At 50.3% G+C, this 18,041-nt stretch overlaps 2 protein-coding genes across 4 annotated transcripts in view; one reads left to right on the top strand and one right to left on the bottom strand.

Moving 5' to 3' along the window:
* GMFG (glia maturation factor gamma) overlaps positions 1-5,433 on the bottom strand; it is a 7,821-nt gene extending 2,388 nt beyond the window's left edge. The window contains exons 1-4 of one of the 2 annotated variants that reach the window (XM_023229394.1): positions 5,279-5,433; positions 4,754-4,850; positions 4,581-4,630; positions 2,525-2,574 (exon numbers count right to left, since the gene is read on the bottom strand). In XM_023229394.1, the coding sequence (XP_023085162.1) occupies positions 2,525-2,574; positions 4,581-4,630; positions 4,754-4,850; positions 5,279-5,281 (200 nt within the window). In that variant the 5' untranslated portion in view covers positions 5,282-5,433. The remainder of the gene's footprint in view (positions 1-2,524; positions 2,575-4,580; positions 4,631-4,753; positions 4,851-5,278) is intronic. The other variant, XM_023229395.1, reaches the window with a different exon arrangement.
* Positions 5,434-11,693: 6,260 nt separating this feature from the next.
* Positions 11,694-18,041, top strand: part of SAMD4B (sterile alpha motif domain containing 4B) — a 42,075-nt gene continuing 35,727 nt past the window's right edge. The window contains exon 1 of one of the 2 annotated variants that reach the window (XM_023229388.2): positions 11,694-11,847. The gene's annotated coding sequence lies outside the window, so the exon portion shown is untranslated. The remainder of the gene's footprint in view (positions 11,848-18,041) is intronic. The other variant, XM_023229386.2, reaches the window with a different exon arrangement.

Raw genomic sequence — 18,041 nt, 5'->3', positions numbered from 1 at the left:
TTTTTTTTTTTTTTTTTTTTTTTTGAGACAGGGTCTCACTTTGTCACCCAGGTTGGAGTACAGCGACGTGGTCTCAGCTCACTGCAGCCTCAACCTCCCAGGTTCAAGCGATCCTCCTGCCTCATCCTCCCAAGTAGCTGGGACTACAGGCATGTACCACCATGTCCAGCTAATGTTTTTTTGTATTTTTTGCAGAGACAGAGTTTCACCATGTTGCCCAGGCTGGTCTCAAACTCCGGAGCTCAAGTGATCAGCCCACCTCAGTCTCCCAAAATGCTAAGATTACAGGCATGAGCTACTGTGCCTGGCCTTTTATTTAAAAAATGTTAGTAGAAATGGGGGTCTTGTTATGTTGCCCAGGCTGGTCTCGAACTCCTGGCCACAAGCAGTACTCTCACCTCAGACTCCCAAAGTGCTGAGATAACAGGGGCGAGCCACTGCACTCAGCCGGTCTTTTTTAATTTGCTATTTAAAGTCGTGCTCCCTCAGGCATGAGGATATGCGCAGGCAGAGCACAGATGCTCACAGGAACACCCTGTAACTTGTCAGGCAAGGGGTGCCTACTGGACCCTGACCCTCCCCACGCCAGCAGGAAGCCCAAGGACAGCAGTGGTCACTGGGTGGGTGCAGAGAGTGTCTGGCTGAGAACCTGTTCGGGGAGGCGGCCAGGTGGTGGACTGCCTGTGAACCTAGCTCCAAACCCCAGCACATCTGTGTGAAGTCCGTTGTCCCATCTGACTTCACACAAAACAGAAATTCAAAGATAAAACTATAAAGAAGATGACCATTAACCCCCATGTGTGAGGCCCCCTCCTGGGTGCGGGGCCCTGTGTAATTATCACATGCCCATGAAGCTGATCCTGGTTGAGTCCTACAGCCTGGGATTGAGGATCAAAATCCTAGAGACCCAAAATGAATTCAGTCAAGATGAAAAATCTTAACAGACCAGTTTTCATAGAAATAGTCAAAGAGCTCTTCCACTAAAAAAAGCACCAGGCTCATGTGACTTCACCCAGGATTCTACTTAATCATTAAAAGTCAAGTCATTCCTTTAGCAGGGTGCAGTGGCTGTGCCTGCAGTCCCAGTTGCTTGGGAGGCTGAGGCAGGAGGATGGCTTGAGCCCAGGAGTTAGAGGCTACAGTGAGCTAGGATCACAGCACTGCCCAATAGTCTGGGTGACACAGCGAGATCCTATCTCTAAAAATTTTTTAAATAAAATAATAATAACAATAATTCATTTGCTACCTAAAGTGTCCCCAAACATTGAAAAAGAAGGAAAATTTCTTTTTTTTGTTTTTTTGAGACAGGGTCTTGCTCTGTCACCCAGGCTGGAGTGCAGGAGTGCTATCTTGGCTCACTTGCAGCCTCAACTTCCTGAACTCAAGTGATCGTCGACTTCAGCCTCCCAAGTAGCCAGAACCACAGGCACATGCCACCATGTCTGGCTAATGTTTTTCTTTTTTTAATAAAGACAAGGTCCTCCACCAGGTGTGGTGGCTCACACCTGTAATCCCAGCACTTTGGGAGGCCAAGGCAGGTGGATCACCTGAGGTCAGAAGTTCAAGACCAGCCTGGCCAACATGGTGAAACCCTGTCTCTACTAAAAATACAAAAATTAGCTGGGCATGGTGGTGGGCACCTGTAATCCCAGCTACTCAGGAGGCTGAGGCCAGAGAATCGCTTGAACCTGGGAGGCAGAGTTTGCAGTGAGCCGAGATCGTGCCACTGCACTCCAGCCTGGGCGACAGAGCAAGACTCCGTCTCTAACAAAAAAAAAAAAAAATAGAGACAAAGTCTTGCTATATTGCCCAGGCTGGTCTCCAACTCCTGACCTCAGGTGATCCTCCCACTCACTCCGGGCTCCCAAAGTGCTGGGATTACAGGTGGGAACCACAGTGCCTGGCCAAAATTTCATTTTTTAAAAATGATGTCAGCGTAATATTGAAACAAAAACCCAAAAAAGTTTGTACAAAAAAAAAAAAAGCAGACTCTAAACCAGTATCATATAAATTATCGGTGTAAAATTCTGCAATAAAATATTGCTATACAAACAAAAAGTTCTAGAGTATGAACTCTTGGCCTCAAACACAGAGATTCTTTTTTCTTTTTTTTTTTTTTTTTTTGAGACAGAGTTTCACTCTGTCATCCAGGCTGGAGTGCAGTGGTGTGATCTCAGCTCACTGCAGCCTCTGCCTCCCGAGTTCAAGTGATTCTCCTGCCACAGCCTCCTGAGTAGCTGGGATTACAGTCGCATGCCACCACACCCAGCTAATTTTCATATTTTTAGTAGAGACAGAGTTTCACCGTGTTGGCCAGGCTGGTCTTGAACTCCTGACCTCAAGTAGTCTGCCCTCCTCAATCTCCCAAAGTGCTGGGATTACAGGGATGAGCTACCTTGCCCGGCCAAACACAGAGATTCTAAGTCCATGAATAGGGCTGGAATTCAAGAAGTCCCTTAGCCTGTACTTCCAACATCACCCCTCCCCTCATGGCCTGATCCAACCCTTTCTTCCCCCAGGATACCTGGGCTGTCTCTCCGGCAATTCCATTTTGAGCTCCTCTGGGGAAATGTTCTGAGGCAAGAAAACGGAAGAAAAGACAAAGAATGAGGCTGGGTGTGGTGGCTCACGCCTGTAAATCCCAGCACTTTGGGAGGCCGAGGCAGGTAGATTACCTGAAGCCAAGAGTTAGAGATCAGACTGGCCAACATGGTGAAACCCCATCTCTACTAAAAATACAAAGTTAGCCAGGCATGGCTGGTCGAGGTGGCTCATGCCTGTAATCCCAGCACTTTGGGAGGCCGAGGCAGGTGGATCACAAGGTCAGGAAATCATTGAGACCATCCTGGCTAAAAGAGTGAAACCCCGTCTCCACTAAAAATACAGAAAATTAGCCAGGTGTGGTGGCATGCACCTGTAGTCCCAGCTACTCGGGAAGCTGAGGCAGGAGAATTGCTTGAATCCGGGATGCGGAGGTTGCAGTGAGCCGAGATCGTGCCACTGCACTCCAGCCTGGGAGACAAAGTGAGGCTCCATCTCAAAAAAAGAAAAAAATAAAATTAGGCAGGCATGGTGGTGTGCACCTATAATCCCAGCTACCTGGGAGGCTGAGGCAGGAGAATTGCATGAACCCAGGAGGCAGAGGTTGCAGTGAGTCAAGATTGTGCCATTGCACTCCAGCCTGGGCAAAAAAGGTCGAAACTCCATGTCAAAAGATTAAAAAAATGACTTCCTTTAGGTGAGCACTTACCATGTGCCAAGGCACTGTTCTACGAAACACACATGGATTAATTCATGGAACTATCCCGTAAGTCTGTGGGTTAGGTCCTATCATTATGCCCATTATACAGCTGAGAAAACTGAGGCCCAGAGGTGTTAAGCCATTTGCCCAAAATTGCACAGATAGAAAGTAGCAGAGCTGAGATTTGAATCTGTGTTCAAATCATAACTGCTTCACTATACTGCTTTTCAGAGAGCCTGAGAGAGCCCCAGCCCTCAGTCTCCATGGATTCCCTTATAAATCCTCATCACAACTCTAGGGAAACAAGCCTTATTATCGTTCTTGTTATTGATAAAGACAGTGAGGCCACCAGAGGGTGAAGTCTACCTCTTTTTTGTTTGTTGTTGTTGTTGTTGTTATTGTTGTTTGTAGAGATGGGGTCTTGCTTTGTTGCCCAGGTTGGTCTCAAACTCCTGGCCTCAAGCAACCCTCCCACCTCAGCCTCCTGAATAGCTGGGATCACAGGTGCACACCACTGTGCTTGGATAATGTTTGTATTTTTAGTAGAGTCAAGGTGTTACCATGTTGCCCAGGCTGGTCTCAAACTCCTAGGCTCAAGTGATCCTCCTGCCTCAGCCTCCCAAAGTGCTGGCATTACAGGCATGAGCCACCATGCCCAGCTAGCTTTTTAACTTCTGTGGAAACTCTTTCATCTGAATGCCAATAAAGCATTATTATTAAGATCATCATCACCTTATTGAGCATATAGGAAGTGCCAGGCCTTGTTCTAAACCCATTACAAGAATTAAATCACTGGATGTAAAAACAAGCCTATGAGGTAAGTACTATTCTCCCCATTTCACAGATGAGAAAATAGAGACACATACAGGCAAAGTCTCTTGCTGGGGGTCATGAGTGAGCTAGAACTTGATCTCCAGGTTTGGTTTTGTTTTTGTTTTTGTTTTCTGACACAGAGTCTTGCTCTGTAGCTCAGACTGAAGTGTAGTGGCACAGTCTCGACTCACTACGGCCTCCACTTCCTGGGTTCCAGCGATTCTCCTGCCTCGGCCTCCCAAGTAGCTGTGATTACAGGTGCATGCTACAACGCCCAGCAAACTTTTTATATTTTTAGTACAGACGGGGTTTCACTGTGTTGGCCGGGCCGGTCTTGAACTCCTGACCTCAAGTGATCTGCCCGCCTCGGCCTCCCAAAGTGCTGGGATTACAGGCGTGAGCCACCGTGCTCAGCTGATCTCCAGGTCTTTCTACCCCCATGCCAGGCTCTTCATATCAGTTCCAACCACTTGGGTCTCCCAGTCCCAGCCCTTACCTCCCAGTCCCAACCACCCCAGCCCCTCACCTGAAATTCTTCTTCCAGTACCACCATCTGCCGGTCTTTGTCCACCTTCACTGGGGAGGTGCGGCACACAGGGATTAGACACTCCCCCGATCCACAGGGCACACGAGCCCAGCCCTCCTTATCGGCCCCCACCACCGTCCTCCCATCCTTCCGTGAGGGAAGATGCCACTCACTTATGATGGCTGCATTGTCTGTCTCTTTTCGGAAGCGGAATTTCCTCAGCTTTTCTGTTAGCTCTGGGTCTACCTCGCACACCACCAGAGAGTCAGACTGCCAGAAGGACCCAGGAAGAGCTGAGATGGTCTGGCCTCAGCCCTCACCCCTTCCCCAAACCTCACTTTCTCCATCCACTCATGAAGAGGAGCGTTGCACTGGCCCATCTGATGCCTTTGTGAACACTGAGAAAAGGCACCCTTCCCGCGGAGGAGGTACCCCTCACCAGGTCGCTCAGCTTGGGGCGCAGAGCAGGGGCTGGATTCCCCTTCTCCACGGGGACCCCTGGGGGACACTCAAGGAGATGCAGAGATCCACTTCCTGGGCCTAAACCCAGAGCCACTGTCTCTCTGTCCTCCCAGCCAGGCTGTTCGCCACAGTTGTGTCCCTTCCCGGCCCGTGACCTCCATCCCATAGCCTGACCTTCGCCCAGGTGTCCTCCGACCCCAGCCCCAACTCTTCCCATAGGAGCCCTGTCCCCTGACCATGGTTGTTCTGTCCACAGGCCTCTTCTTTTCTCAGTTCCGCTGTCTTCTAGCGGTGGGGACCGGGGTTGCAGAGCGGGCAGGCTGTGCAGTAGGAGGAAGGTTTCATGCAACACCACATCCTGTTTATGCCCTTTCTGGGACAACTGTCACAGAGGGCTCCTCCCCCTCCTTCCTTCCCCTCATCTGCCAGGACCTGTCAGGAAATTGCTCAGACCAGGGTTCAAAAGCTTCCTTGCTGTGTGACCCTAGCTAAGTAACTTCACCCCTCTGATTTGAGATTGTGGTGAGGATGGAAATAGCTTCACATCAGCCGGCCACGGTGGCTCACACCTGTAATGCCAGCACTTTGGGAGGACAAGGCGGGCAGATCCCTGAGGTCAGGAGCTGGAGACCAGCCTGGCCAACATGGCGAAATCCTGTCTCTACTAAAAATACAAAATATTAACTGGGCTTGGTGGTGCATGCCTGTAACCCCAGCTACTCAGGAGGCTGAGGCACAAGAATCGCTTGAATCCAAGCAGCAGAGGTTGCAGTGAATCGATATCACGTCATTGCACTCTAGCCTGGGCAATCGAGTGAGACTCTGTCTCAGTAAATATAAATAAAAATAAATAAATAGCTTCACATAGCTGCCAGCATGGCAGATACTAAAAACGGGCTGGGCACAGTGGCTCACACCTGTAATCCTAGCACTTCGGGAGGTCAAGGTGGGCAGATCATGAGGTCAGGAGATCGAGACCATCCTGGCTAACATGGTGAAATCCTGTCTCTACTAAAAATACAAAAAAAAAATTAGCCGGGCATGGTGGCGGGCGCTTGTAGTCCCAGCTACTGGGGAGGATGAGGCAGGAGAATGGCATGAACCCAGGAGGCGGAGCTTGCAGTGAGTTGAGATCATGCCACTGCACTCCAGCCTAGGCGACAGAGGACGACACCATCGCAAAAAATATATATACACACTAAAACGAACTATTTTGCTCCTCCCCTCCTCCAGGCAGCCTTCCTGGATTGACCCCCATCTGGGATATTTGAATTGCAGGGCTGGAAAAGGGGAGTTCAGTCTTTTGCTGGTCAGACTGATGCCCATTATGTCAATGGCAAAATGGGGACAAGAGGGGCAACCCCACACTGCCTGGGTAATGGTGACTTTTTTCCTGCACTTTTTCAATCTCACTAGCCTTGCAATGACCTATGAGGCCCTGCAACAAGGGAGCTCAATCCTGTCAGACTAGTACCCACTTTTTTTTTTTTTGAGACAGGGTCTCACTCTATCACCCAGGATGGAGTGCAGTGGTGCCATCTCAGTTCACTGCAACCTCCGCCTCCCAGGTTCAAGCCATTCTCTGGCCTCAGCCTCCCAGGGAGCTAGGACTACAGGCATGTGCCACTATGCCCGGCTAATTTCTGTATTTTTGGTAGAAATGGTGTTTCACCATGTTGACCACGTTGGTCTCGAACTCCTGACCTCAAATGATCCACCTGCCTCGGCCTCCCAAAGTGCTGGGACTCCAGTTGTGAGCCACTGTGAGCCACCATGCCCGGCCATTTTTTTTATTGAGTATTTTTGCACTGCCCCCTTTTCCCATCCCGAAATAAAATTCCTAGATAATATAACCTACTTACACATATAAATTCAAAAAATCAATATAATGTCCTGACTGTCATATAAAGAAGAAATAAAAGGAAAGTAGTTCACACGAAAACCATATGTATTTCAGTGAGAAAATAAAAGCAAACAAAAGAGAATTTTCACAGGTTCCTAGGCCCACTGTGAGTGGCCCACTTCCCTCCAGTGGGCAAACCCCAGACCCTGCACTGGACTCTCCCCCTTTACCTACATCTCTGCAGCTATCCTCCCTTTCTCTCTTGTCTCACCAATATCCCCATGCCTCCTGGATCTTTCTCCTTAGTCTCCATGTAGTGTTACTTCTTCCATCTTAATTTTTTTTCTTTTCTTTTTTTCTTTTGAGACAGGGTCTCATTCTGTCACCCAGGCTGGAGTGCAGTGGTGCAATCATAGCTCACTGTAACCTCCAACTTCTCGGCTCAAGCCACCTTCCCACCTTGGCCTCCTAGGTAGCTGAGACTATAGTCACGCAGCACCATGCCTAGCCAATTTTATTTTTTATTTTTGTAGAGACAGGATCTCACCATGTGGCCCGCGCTGGCCTCAAACTCCTGGCCTCAAGCGATCCTCCTGCCTCAGCCTCTCAATGTGCAGGGATTACAGGCGTGAGCCACCAAGTCTGGCCTCTTCCACCTTAAAAATACAAAACCTTATCTCCTGTCCAGCTGCTGCTCACTCATTTCCTTCCCTTTTCCACAAGATTTCTCCAAAGAATCATCTACATTGCTGTCTCCAATTTCTCCTCCCAGTTTCCTCTTCTGCCTTCTCCAACCAGCCTTTCTCCCATATTCCTCTCGGCTGACGTGCCCTTGTCAAGGTCACCCACGCACTCCACGGTGCTGGATTTAATGGTCACACCTCAGTTCTCCTCAGCCACATCTGACACAGCCCATCACTCCCTGTTCCCTGAAACATCATCTTCACGACACCACACTGGTTCTCTTTTCTTTTTTTTTTTTGAGACAGGAATCTCGCTCTATCACCCAGGCTGGAGTACAGTGGCACCATTTCAGCTCACTGCAACCTCCACCTCCCGGATTCAAGCGATTGTCTCACCTCAGCCTCCCAAGTAGCTGGGATTACAGGCATGAGCCACCACAGCCAGCTATTTTTTTTTTTTTCTTGAGATGGAGTCTCTCTCTGTCGCCTAGGCTAGAGTGCGGTGGCACAATCTTGGCTCACTGCAACCTCTGCCTCCCGGGTTCAAGCAGTTCTCCTGCCTCAGCCTCATGAGTAGCTGGGAACAGGTGCATGCCACCACAACCAGCTAATTTTTGTATTTCTAGTAGAGATGGGGTTTCACCATATTGGTCAGGCTAGTCTTGAACTCCTGACCTCGTGATCTGCCTGCCTCAGATTCCCAAAGTGCTAGGATTACAGGCATGAGCCACCGTGCCTAGCCATATTTTTGTATTTTTAGTAGAGACAGGGTTTTACCATGTTGGCCAGGCTGGTCTCGAACCCTCCCATGGGCCAGACACAGTGGCTTATGCCTGTAATCCCAGCACTTTGGGAGGCCAAGGCAAGAGAATTGCTTGAGACCAGGAGTTCAAGACCAGCCTGGGCAACATAGCAAGACCCTGTCTCTACAAAAAAACTTTAAAAGTAGCCGGGCATGGTGGCATGTGTCTGTAATCCCAAGTACCAGCTACTTGCGAGGCTGAGGTTGGGAAGATCACTTGAGCCCACGAGTTTGAGGCTGCAGTGAGCTAGATCGCACCACTGCACTCCAGCCCAGATGACAGAGTGAGGTCCTGTCTCTAAAAAACAAACAGCAGGCCGGGTGTGTTGGCTCATGCCGGTTATCCCAACACTTTGGGAGGCTGAGGCGGGCAGATCACTTGAGTCCAGGAGTTTGAGACCAGCCTGGGCAACATGGTGAAACCCCATTACTACTAAAAATACAAAACTTAGCCAGGGGTGATGGCATATGGCTGTAGTTCCAGCTACTCCAGAGGCTGAGACAGGAGAATCGCTTGAACCCAGGAGACAGGGGTTGCAGTGAGCCGAGGTTGCAGTTAGCCACGATTGCACCACTACAGTCCAGCCTGGGCAACAGAGTGAGACCCTGCCACACACACACACACATACATACCCCAACAATGACAAAAATACTAAGTTATCTGTCACCACCCCTACCCCATTGCCTCTTGGACCTTGCCCTTCATTGGCCCTCCTTTTTGCTCACTCCACTCCAGCAATGCTGGCCTCTTTGTGGTTCTGTGAATGATCCTACCACATGGCCTTTGCACTTGCTGTTTTCTCTTTCTGGAACCCCCTCTTTCTCCTTCATTCCTTCAGATTTCTGTTTCAGTCTCACCTAATGAAAGAGGTCTTTCCCCATGTAAATTAACTCTGGCTGCATCACTCCATTCTCTTAGCTGCTTTCTTGTTATTTATTTATTTGTTTGTTTATTTAGAGACATAGTCTGTCTGGGCTACAGTGCAATGGCAAATCTCAGCGTATTGCAACCTCCGCCTCCTGGGTTCAAGTGATTCTCCTAACTCACCCTCCTGAGCAGCTGGGACTACAGGCACGTGCCACTATGCCCAGTTAATTTTTGGCATTTTTAGTAGAGACAGGGTTTTGCCACTTTGGCCAGGCTGGTCTCAAACTTCCGGCCTCAAGTGATCCACCGGCCTCAGCCTCCCAAAGTGCTGGGATTACAGGCGTGAGTCACCATGCCCGGCCACTGCTTTCTTTTTCTCCTTGGAAAGTAACACAAAGTAACACTGTATTTCCTTATTGTTTGTGTCCCCAGGAACTAGAATGTAAGTTGCTTTTTTTTTTTTTTTTTTTTTTGAGATGGAGTTTCACTGTTGTTGCCCAGGCTGGAGTGCAATGGCATGATCTTGGCTCACTGCAACCTCCGCCACCCGGGGTTCAAGCAATTCTCCTGCCTCAGCCTCCCAAGTAGCTGGGACTACAGGCATGCGCCACCACGCTCCGCTAATTTTGTATTTTTAGTAAAGACAGGGTTTCATGTCATGTTGGTCAGGCTGGTCTCGAACTCCTGACCTCAAGTGATCCACCTTCCTTGGCCTTCCATAATGCTGGGATTACAGGTATGAGTCACCGCACTCATCCTACTGTTGTATTTTTAGCACCTTAAGCAGAGCCTGGCACAGATTGGATACTCAAGAAATATTATTGAATGAATTAATGAACCAGCAGTTATCGAGCACAATCATTTTATACAGTGTGAAGGCTGTTGCTTAAATGCAGGAGGTAGTGGATGGGGTTTGTGACATGGCCCCGCCCTGATGAAATGGCCTTTCCTCAAAGTGTCTATAATGCCACATTGTCCTGCTTTTCCTCTCTCTGGCTGCCCTTTTCAATATTCATCGACAGTGTCAATTCCTTTGCTCAAATCCTGCCTCTCCGTTTCAGAGTTCTGTTCATTCCCTGTCTCCAATGATCCTTCATACCCTCCCCGCGCTAGACCCCTAACTCCCACAGCCTCAATTACCATCTTTGACGATCCTTAAATCTTGGTCTCCAGCCTCAATTTCTCTCTTAAGCTCCAGACCCGGGGTTTGTGTACCTCCTGGACCTCGCTGCTAGGCGTCCACATTGGGCTTAGTATCTTCCCAACCTGCTTCTCTTCTGGGGCCCAATCTCCCGGCCAGAGGGCCTGGTTCTAAACTTTTCTCCCCCTTCTACTCCATGGCCAGCCAGTTTCAGGACCCGTTTGCTCTGCCTCCAGGGCTTCCCTCCCACCTGCACCTCCTTCCCTCCCCACAGTCCCTCCCTTGTGCAAACCCCCCTCTTTCTTCCCCAACCCCTCCCCCAGCTGCCTCCCTGGACTCCCGACCCCGTTTCATTCCCTCCAATCCGCCCTCCATGTATACGCAGAGAGACATCTCTCCAAAACCCCCGACTCACCATGATCCTCCCCGGCTTGAAGCCCTTCAGGGCTCCCTAGTGCCCTCGGGTCAAGTGGCCAAACAACTGGCCTCTGCTCGTTCCTCACCCCTCCCTGTCTTCAACTCGACCCTCGACCCCGACTGACTCTCTGAGTGCCTGTAACAAGCCAGATCTCTGTCACCGAGAGCCTTCTGAATACAGATCCCTCTGATTAGTTCACCCAGACCCAAGACAGTTTGTGGAACGCCCAGATCACAACCAAAGTCATAGCAACAACTCCCGTTTATTGACGGCCTCCTTGATCCCGAGCGCTTTCCGTGCATTCTCTTCCCACCCTAACGGCAGCCAGATCTCGCCTCGCCATTCCCATCGGAGAGAGCAAGCGGCAGGCTCAGAACAGCGCGATGAGAAAGCCGAGCCCCCAGAAGCCCGAATGCAGACGCCTACCGGGGACAGCGTTGGGTGGGGCGGGCCACCCAAGGGGCTGGGAAGAGGAGACCTGGAACGCCTGAATCGGGAACTGTGCCTTAGCTCCGGGCAGCTGGGGTGGACGCGCGCGAGCCTGCCCCCTGCGGGCCTGGAGGCCCAATCCCAGGCTCCGCCGGGCCCGTTACCCTGGGCAACGCCGCGCGCGCCCCGCCCCTTCCCCGCCCCCCAGCCCCAAACCCCAGGCCTGACCGACTGCCCGTCACCCCCACGTCCGACCAATCCTGCCGAGGAGGGGGCGGGCCTCTTGGGTCCAGTTCCACCACCGTCGCTCCTCTCCTCGCCGGGACCCCGCCTTACTCGGCTCACACCTCCCGCCCTTCGGGCTGCCCTCGCCGCCCGTTGGCTGGCGCTCCGTTCGTCACCTGGGCGTGAGCTAATGCCGGCGCGCGGCGGCCCCCGTCGGGGCGGGGCCAGGGGCGGTGACGCACGGCGCGGTGACGCAGCGCGACGGCGGCGGCGGCGGCGGCGGCGGTGGTCGGTGCGGGAGGAGGGAGGGGAGCTTGCGGGCCCGAGAGGGGGCGACGGCGGCGGCGGTGGCCTGAGGAGGCCCGAGCGGCGGCGGTGGCGGCGAAGGCCGAGGCGGTGAGTCTCGGGCCGGGCCGGCGCGGGGCGGCGGCGGGTCAGGGCGCGCGGGGCTCCCCTCAGGGCGACCCAGGCCGCGCGGGCGGCCCCGCCCCCTCAGGGACCCCGAACCGCGGGCGGCGGCGGCGGGCGGGTGCGGAGCGCGGGCTTCGGGGATCGGGCCCACAGGAGAAGCCCCGCGCCCGTCCCCAGTCTCCTTCCTGGGCCCTGGCAGAAGCTTCCCTCCGAAATCCTCCCCATGCCCTCGGGATTGCCGAAGGGCCGGGCCGGGGGCCCCTCCTCAGGACCCCACGTACATCCTCCTCGGAGAGCCCCGGAAACCCTGCCGAGCCCCCCCGTGTGCGCCCCGAAAGGTCCCTGCAGAACCCACCCCTCCCGTGGAGCCGCCTCCCCGAGCCCTTCGTGGGTCTCAGCAGCCTTCCTTGCAGACCCCCAATCTTTGGCCCCGAAGCCTCCGTCGTTCTCCAGTCTCCAGAAATAGTCCTCGGAGGCCACTCCTCGTCCATTCCACAGCTTGGCTCTCATAGCTGCTCCAGGAGCCTTCCTCACGAGCTCTGCACACCTCCCCAAGGCTCCCTCCGGACCCCTGTCCATTCCAGAACTCTCCCCCAGAGCCCTGCCTCTCACAGCCCAACAGGCTCACCCGACTTCCCCCTCCCGGATCCTAAGAATTTTCCCTCCCACTTACCCCATTCCAGAAACCTCCTTGGAGATTTTCCGCTCATACCCCCTGTATTTCTGAGTTCCCCTCCCAGAAGTCCTTCAGAATGCCCTCGAAGGACCCTGATCATCTTCTCTGAAGATCTCCTTCCCATGTCCCCAAAATAAATCTTCCTCACAGACTTTCTGAAATGCCCCCAGATCCCAAAAACTCACCTGAAAGACTCCATCCCACTCCCCGCCATATTGCAACCTTCTCTCATACACACTCCCCCTTCACGTATCCCTCTGGATCTTTCCACAGATCCCAAAAGTCTCCCCCTGAGGCCTCCTGTCTCCCCCTGGTCTCACCACCCTGAAATGCCCTAGAGATCACCCTCAGGTAACCCGACGATCTTCCCCGGGACCCCCTTCCCTACCCCCACTCATTCTTAAAGTCTCCAGCGATTGCCTGAAATCTCCAGAGGACTCTCAACTTCATATTTCAAAAGCTTCTTCCAAAACCCCTTTTACATACTCCACATCTTTTCCAGTCCCCCACATCACACGCTCCAAAAATGGTTTAAGGATCCTGAAAACTTTCCTCATGGTTTCTCTCTCAGATCCTCTAGAACTCCCCTTCACTAACACCTCAGAATCCCCCCTTGCAGACCGGTTTTAGAGGAATTTTCTAAAGATCCTCCTCACAACCCCTGTAAGACTGTAAGATTCTCTTGGTGACCCCTCTGAGATGCAGGTTTTCAGGACCCCCCCCCGCCCACACACACACACACACACACACACACACACACAGCTTAGAGACCCCAGCAAACCCCTGGAACGCTCCTGATATTGTTCTTGAAATCCCTCCAAGACCTTCCTGACACCCCCAGAACCCCTTGAATCAATACTTCTGCCTTACTAAGGGACTTTTCTGGAGATGTCACTCCCTGAACTTGCTCACTCAGGTCCCCTAAATCCTCTAGAATCCCCTGAAGAAGACCCTCACACACACCTAAGTTCCCCCCAAAATAACCCTCTGAGCTCCTGCCCTGAGAAAGTCCTAGAATTCTTTCTGAAAAACCCACTTCTCTGACACTCAGAAGACCCCGCCTTCCCCATATACTCTTTTGGAGACTTTACTCAGGTTTCTCCTCAACTGCGATCTCTAAAGAGTTTTTCCTAGAAAGATCACTCATCCCACTGCAAGACCAGTCTCAGAAGACCACACCTTCCTCAGACACTCTTTAGATAATTTTCTCCCAAATTGCCCTCCATCAACCACCCACTCCTAGCGCTTCCTGAGACTTCCTCAGAACTTTCCCTCAGATTCCGCTTCTGACATCCCCAAGAAACGTTATTCATTACCCTATCAAATTTACCCCCTCACTTTAGAATTCCTATTTACACCATCTCATTTCCCCATTCTCTTTCCTCTGAAGTCAACTCAGAGACCTTTCTCAGGGGGCCTCCTTTTCCTATTATCCCTTCAGAGGCCCCCAACATTCTCCAGACTCGTCCCTCAAGAGCCTCTATGTTTCCTTGTAAAGATTCTTGAGAGACACCTTTCCCCACCCCCTTGAAATCCCAATGCTCCAAGACGTTTCTTTCAGACCATTTTTCTTAGGTCCCATCCTCATAGACCCCTCCTCCCTTCCAAGATCAAGAGACGCTTAACACCCTCCTTACAGACAGGATTTTCCCCATTTTCCTTTGAGAAGCCTTCTTCCTTCTTCCCTTTGAGGGCCCCCTCACCAAAGAATCCCTTCCCCTATAGCAGTGGTTCTCAAAGTGTGGTTCCTGGCCCAGCAGCAACCACATTTGTTAGAAATACACATTCTTGAGTCCTACTCAGATCTACTGACTCAGAAAACCTGGGAGCAGGGCCCAGCAATCAGAGTTTTTAACAAACCCTCCTGGTCATTTTGATGCACACACAAGTTTAAGAACCTGTGCCCTTTAGGAGGATTTTCTTTTCCCCACAAAAACCCCCTGAAAGATGCCTCAGGCTGTGCCTCTGTGCCCTACTGCTCACTGCTATTTTCCTGTTTCCCAGGAATCCCCTTTACAAAGTACCCATCCTCCAGAAACATTTCTTACCTACCTTGGAAAGGATCTTGGCTTCTCCACAAGGTTACTCTATTCTCTGAGCAGTTATTTCCCATTCTACTTTTGAATGGTTTCTTTTCAGATCTTCCTCGGTGCTTTCTCTTTCTGGCTATCCCTGCAGCCCACTCCTAGCCTTTGGTGCTTCTTTAAATTGCTGCTTCTTTGAACACACATGTCCATCTCTTCTTGTCCATCCGTTTCTCCACATAGGCATCCTCCCCTTGAGGCACCCTCACGAGGTCTTTTCATTCTGTGTCTTACTGCCCAGACCCCTCCACCCCCATTGTACCTCTTAGAACACCGCTCACCTTCAACCTTGTAGTTTTTAATGTACTTGCCCACTCACCCTTACTGGACTAGGAACTCTGAAAGTACGCAACGTGTCTTGTTCTTTGAATCCCACAAGGTAGGATCTACCCTTTATAAGTTACTGGAAATCACTAGAGAATAAGCAACTCTTCCTTCTGCATTGGGCCAGAAATCTCCAAGTTTCTCAGATATCACTCCTCATTCAGGTTTAGCACACTCTCCCTGCCCCCTCCTCTCCTCTCACCTCCCTTTTTTTCTCCACACAGCACCCTTTTCCTTTCCCCCTGCTGTACTTGCTCCTGTCTTTGGGACTTTCTTTGTGTTGTTTCCTGATTCTGAGCTACCCCAAGTCCTTTGCCTGGTGACCTGCCTCACCCCATCCTGGTTGGCTTCTCTTAACAGCCCCTATCAGCTGCTAAGTCTGGGGCCTCCACAGAGCTCTGAACTTTTTTCAAGGGATTCTGTCTCTCTCTAGGGCCCAGAAGGGGAAACAGAGACCCCAGGGTAAATACTGAGACCTGCCTTCAGGGAGCTCACAATACCAGTAGGGGGCTTGGACATGTACAAAGCAGAAAATGAGGTACAAATTATATGCTGTAGAAATTCAGCAGTGAGAGGGAGCCCTTTATTTGGAAACTTCACAGAAAAGGTGGTATTTGGGCTGGGTAGTGTTCCATGGGAGTTGGGACAATCATGGTGCCTTACAGGCAGAGGAAACAGCTTAAGCAATGGATCAAAGACAAGAAAGCCTCCTGATCTGTCACCCATGGTATCTCTTCTCTTCACCCAAAAGATAGAGATGAAAGAAGACAGATTTCCTCTATTTGCATTGTATTTGCCAACTGCACTTTAGTGATCTACAGAGTAGTAATAATGATGACCACTGGTTTTTGAATGCTTTCTAACTGCCAGGCACTGTTTAAGGACTTTACAGGTATTCATAGGAACCCTATGAGGTAGGTAAACTACCATTATCCTCATTTTGCATATGATGAGATTAAGGACAGGTAGGACTAATAGAAAGTCTGTGGGCACTGTCCATTCCAAGATCGTAGTGCCTTGGGTCAAAAAGTTGGATTTTTAGTTAAGATAGGTTTGGCTGCAATGGGGTTGTAGTTGTTAGGTATGCAGACCCTGGGTCTCGACAGGATTTGCATCCCACGTTACCACTCACCAGTTTTGTGCCCTAGGACAAGTTACTTCTCTGGTCTTTTAGTTTCCACAGCTAAAATAAAAAAAAAAAAAAAAAAAAATGAAGGAAATAATGATACTCTACTTCATAGAATTGTTATGAGGATTAAATAAGTTAATACATGTAAAGTACTTAGAACAATGCTTTGCCCATAATTGCAATGTTAGAAGGAAAGAAAAAAACAAAACTCATAGCCAGAACTCTAAAAACATAAAGTGATAGAACCTTAACTCAAAGTGGTTTAAGGAAAAAAGCGGGGGATTAATTGGCTCTTGTTACTGGAAAGTCCAGAGCTAGGTTGGATTCAGGCCTACTGCATCCAGGTGTTCAAATAATTTTCTCAGTCATCTCCTCCCATTTCTCCACTGAGTTAGCTTCATCCTCAACAAGCTTCTACTTTGGGTGACAAAGATGGTCCTCAGCAGCCCCAGGTTTTAACCCTACCTCCTTGGAAAGCCTTAGTGGAAAGAGAACTCTTTCTTGAGAGTCCCAATTTGAAAATAGTTTCTTCCTTGGATAGATGTGAGATTATGCCAGAAGATCCTTAGAAACATATTTTGGGTTCTGTACCCTGCAACTCAGTCTTTCGCTTGCTGAGTCGAATAGGCCTGTGATTCCTTCCCATGAACTTTCTGAGCATTGATGGCAGTCTGCCTCCCCACTGTCCCCCAGCCGCAGTCATTATCTGCTCTGTGATGGTTTGGGTCTAGAAAGAGCTTATGGCTGGTTCGACTCAACCACACTTTGCTTTGGGATATCACGGGTGATATGAGGTGATCAGCCTGGCTTGATGGTGGCCTCAGGGGAGCAGAATCCAGGAGGACTGGCAATACCCTCACCACAGTTTTAGGTTTCCAAGACCCAGAACTTTGGAAGAGAGTTAAGCAGGGTTGCTGTGAGTGGAGTTTTGTTTGTTTTAGTGTAAACCTGTTGAATAGAAGCGGGTTCAGGGCAAGTTACAGAACAGCAGTATATGGAGTATGCAAGTCTCAAATATCTCCAGCCTGCACTCATTCATTAAACAATGCATGGAGGCACCGTTCTAGGTACTGGAGACAGAGCAATGAATAAAACATTCAAGGTCCTGAAATTCATGGAATTTATATTCTGATGGGGGGAGTGAAACACAAAGAAATCAGAGTGTGATTCATGCTATGAAGGAAATAAAACAGTGTGAAAGAGAGGGTGGGAGTGGCCACTGTAGACAGGGGGATCAGAAGAGGCCTCTTTTGGGAGGTGACAGTTGAGCCTGATAACCAGAAAGATGAGAAGGCACCAGTTGTAGGAAGATCTGGGAGTGGAACATTCTAATCTAAGCATTGCTACATGCAGAAAAAGGACCTCTGTAAGGTGGGGAGATTTATCACAGATATTTATTGAGGGCTAGCTATGTACCAGGTGCTATGCTAGAATTGGAGATGTAGCAACGAATGACATAGCTATAGTCTTCCCTTCTCTCATGGATCTTACAGTCTAGGTGTTTTTGGAAGAGCTGCAGCCTTTGAAGAAACATCTCTTGATGATGATATCATAGACTCCTTCCTACTGGGGAGATGAGGCAGAATGGGGCACAAGTGAGCCCAGATCTGATTGATGAGAGGAAACCAACCTTGTGACAGTCTGGGGAATAGCATTTCAGGCAGAGAGGTCAGCAGGTGCAAAAGCCCTGCGATGTGTTCAGGGAATAACAAGGACCAGTGTGGCTAAAGCCTAAGTGAGGGAGAGGGGCGAGGGGTTGGAAAGGCTGACAGAAGCCAGATCACTTGGGGCCTAAGGGCCACAGTGAGGAGTTTCTATTTTCATTTAAGGGGATTGGGAAACTATTAGAAGGGAGTTTTTGAAAGCAAGACAGTGACATGATCTGATTAATTTTTTTTTAGAAAGCTCACTTTGGTTTCTGGGAGGAAAACAGAGGGTCAGGACAGAATCAGGAAGGAAAGTTGGC

The sequence above is a fragment of the Piliocolobus tephrosceles genome, chromosome 21 (assembly GCF_002776525.5).
Source record: "Piliocolobus tephrosceles isolate RC106 chromosome 21, ASM277652v3, whole genome shotgun sequence".
Lineage (NCBI taxonomy): Eukaryota > Metazoa > Chordata > Mammalia > Primates > Cercopithecidae > Piliocolobus > Piliocolobus tephrosceles.
The sequence above is the reverse complement of the archived record's forward strand: the minus strand, read 5'-3'. Positions and strand labels throughout refer to the sequence as shown.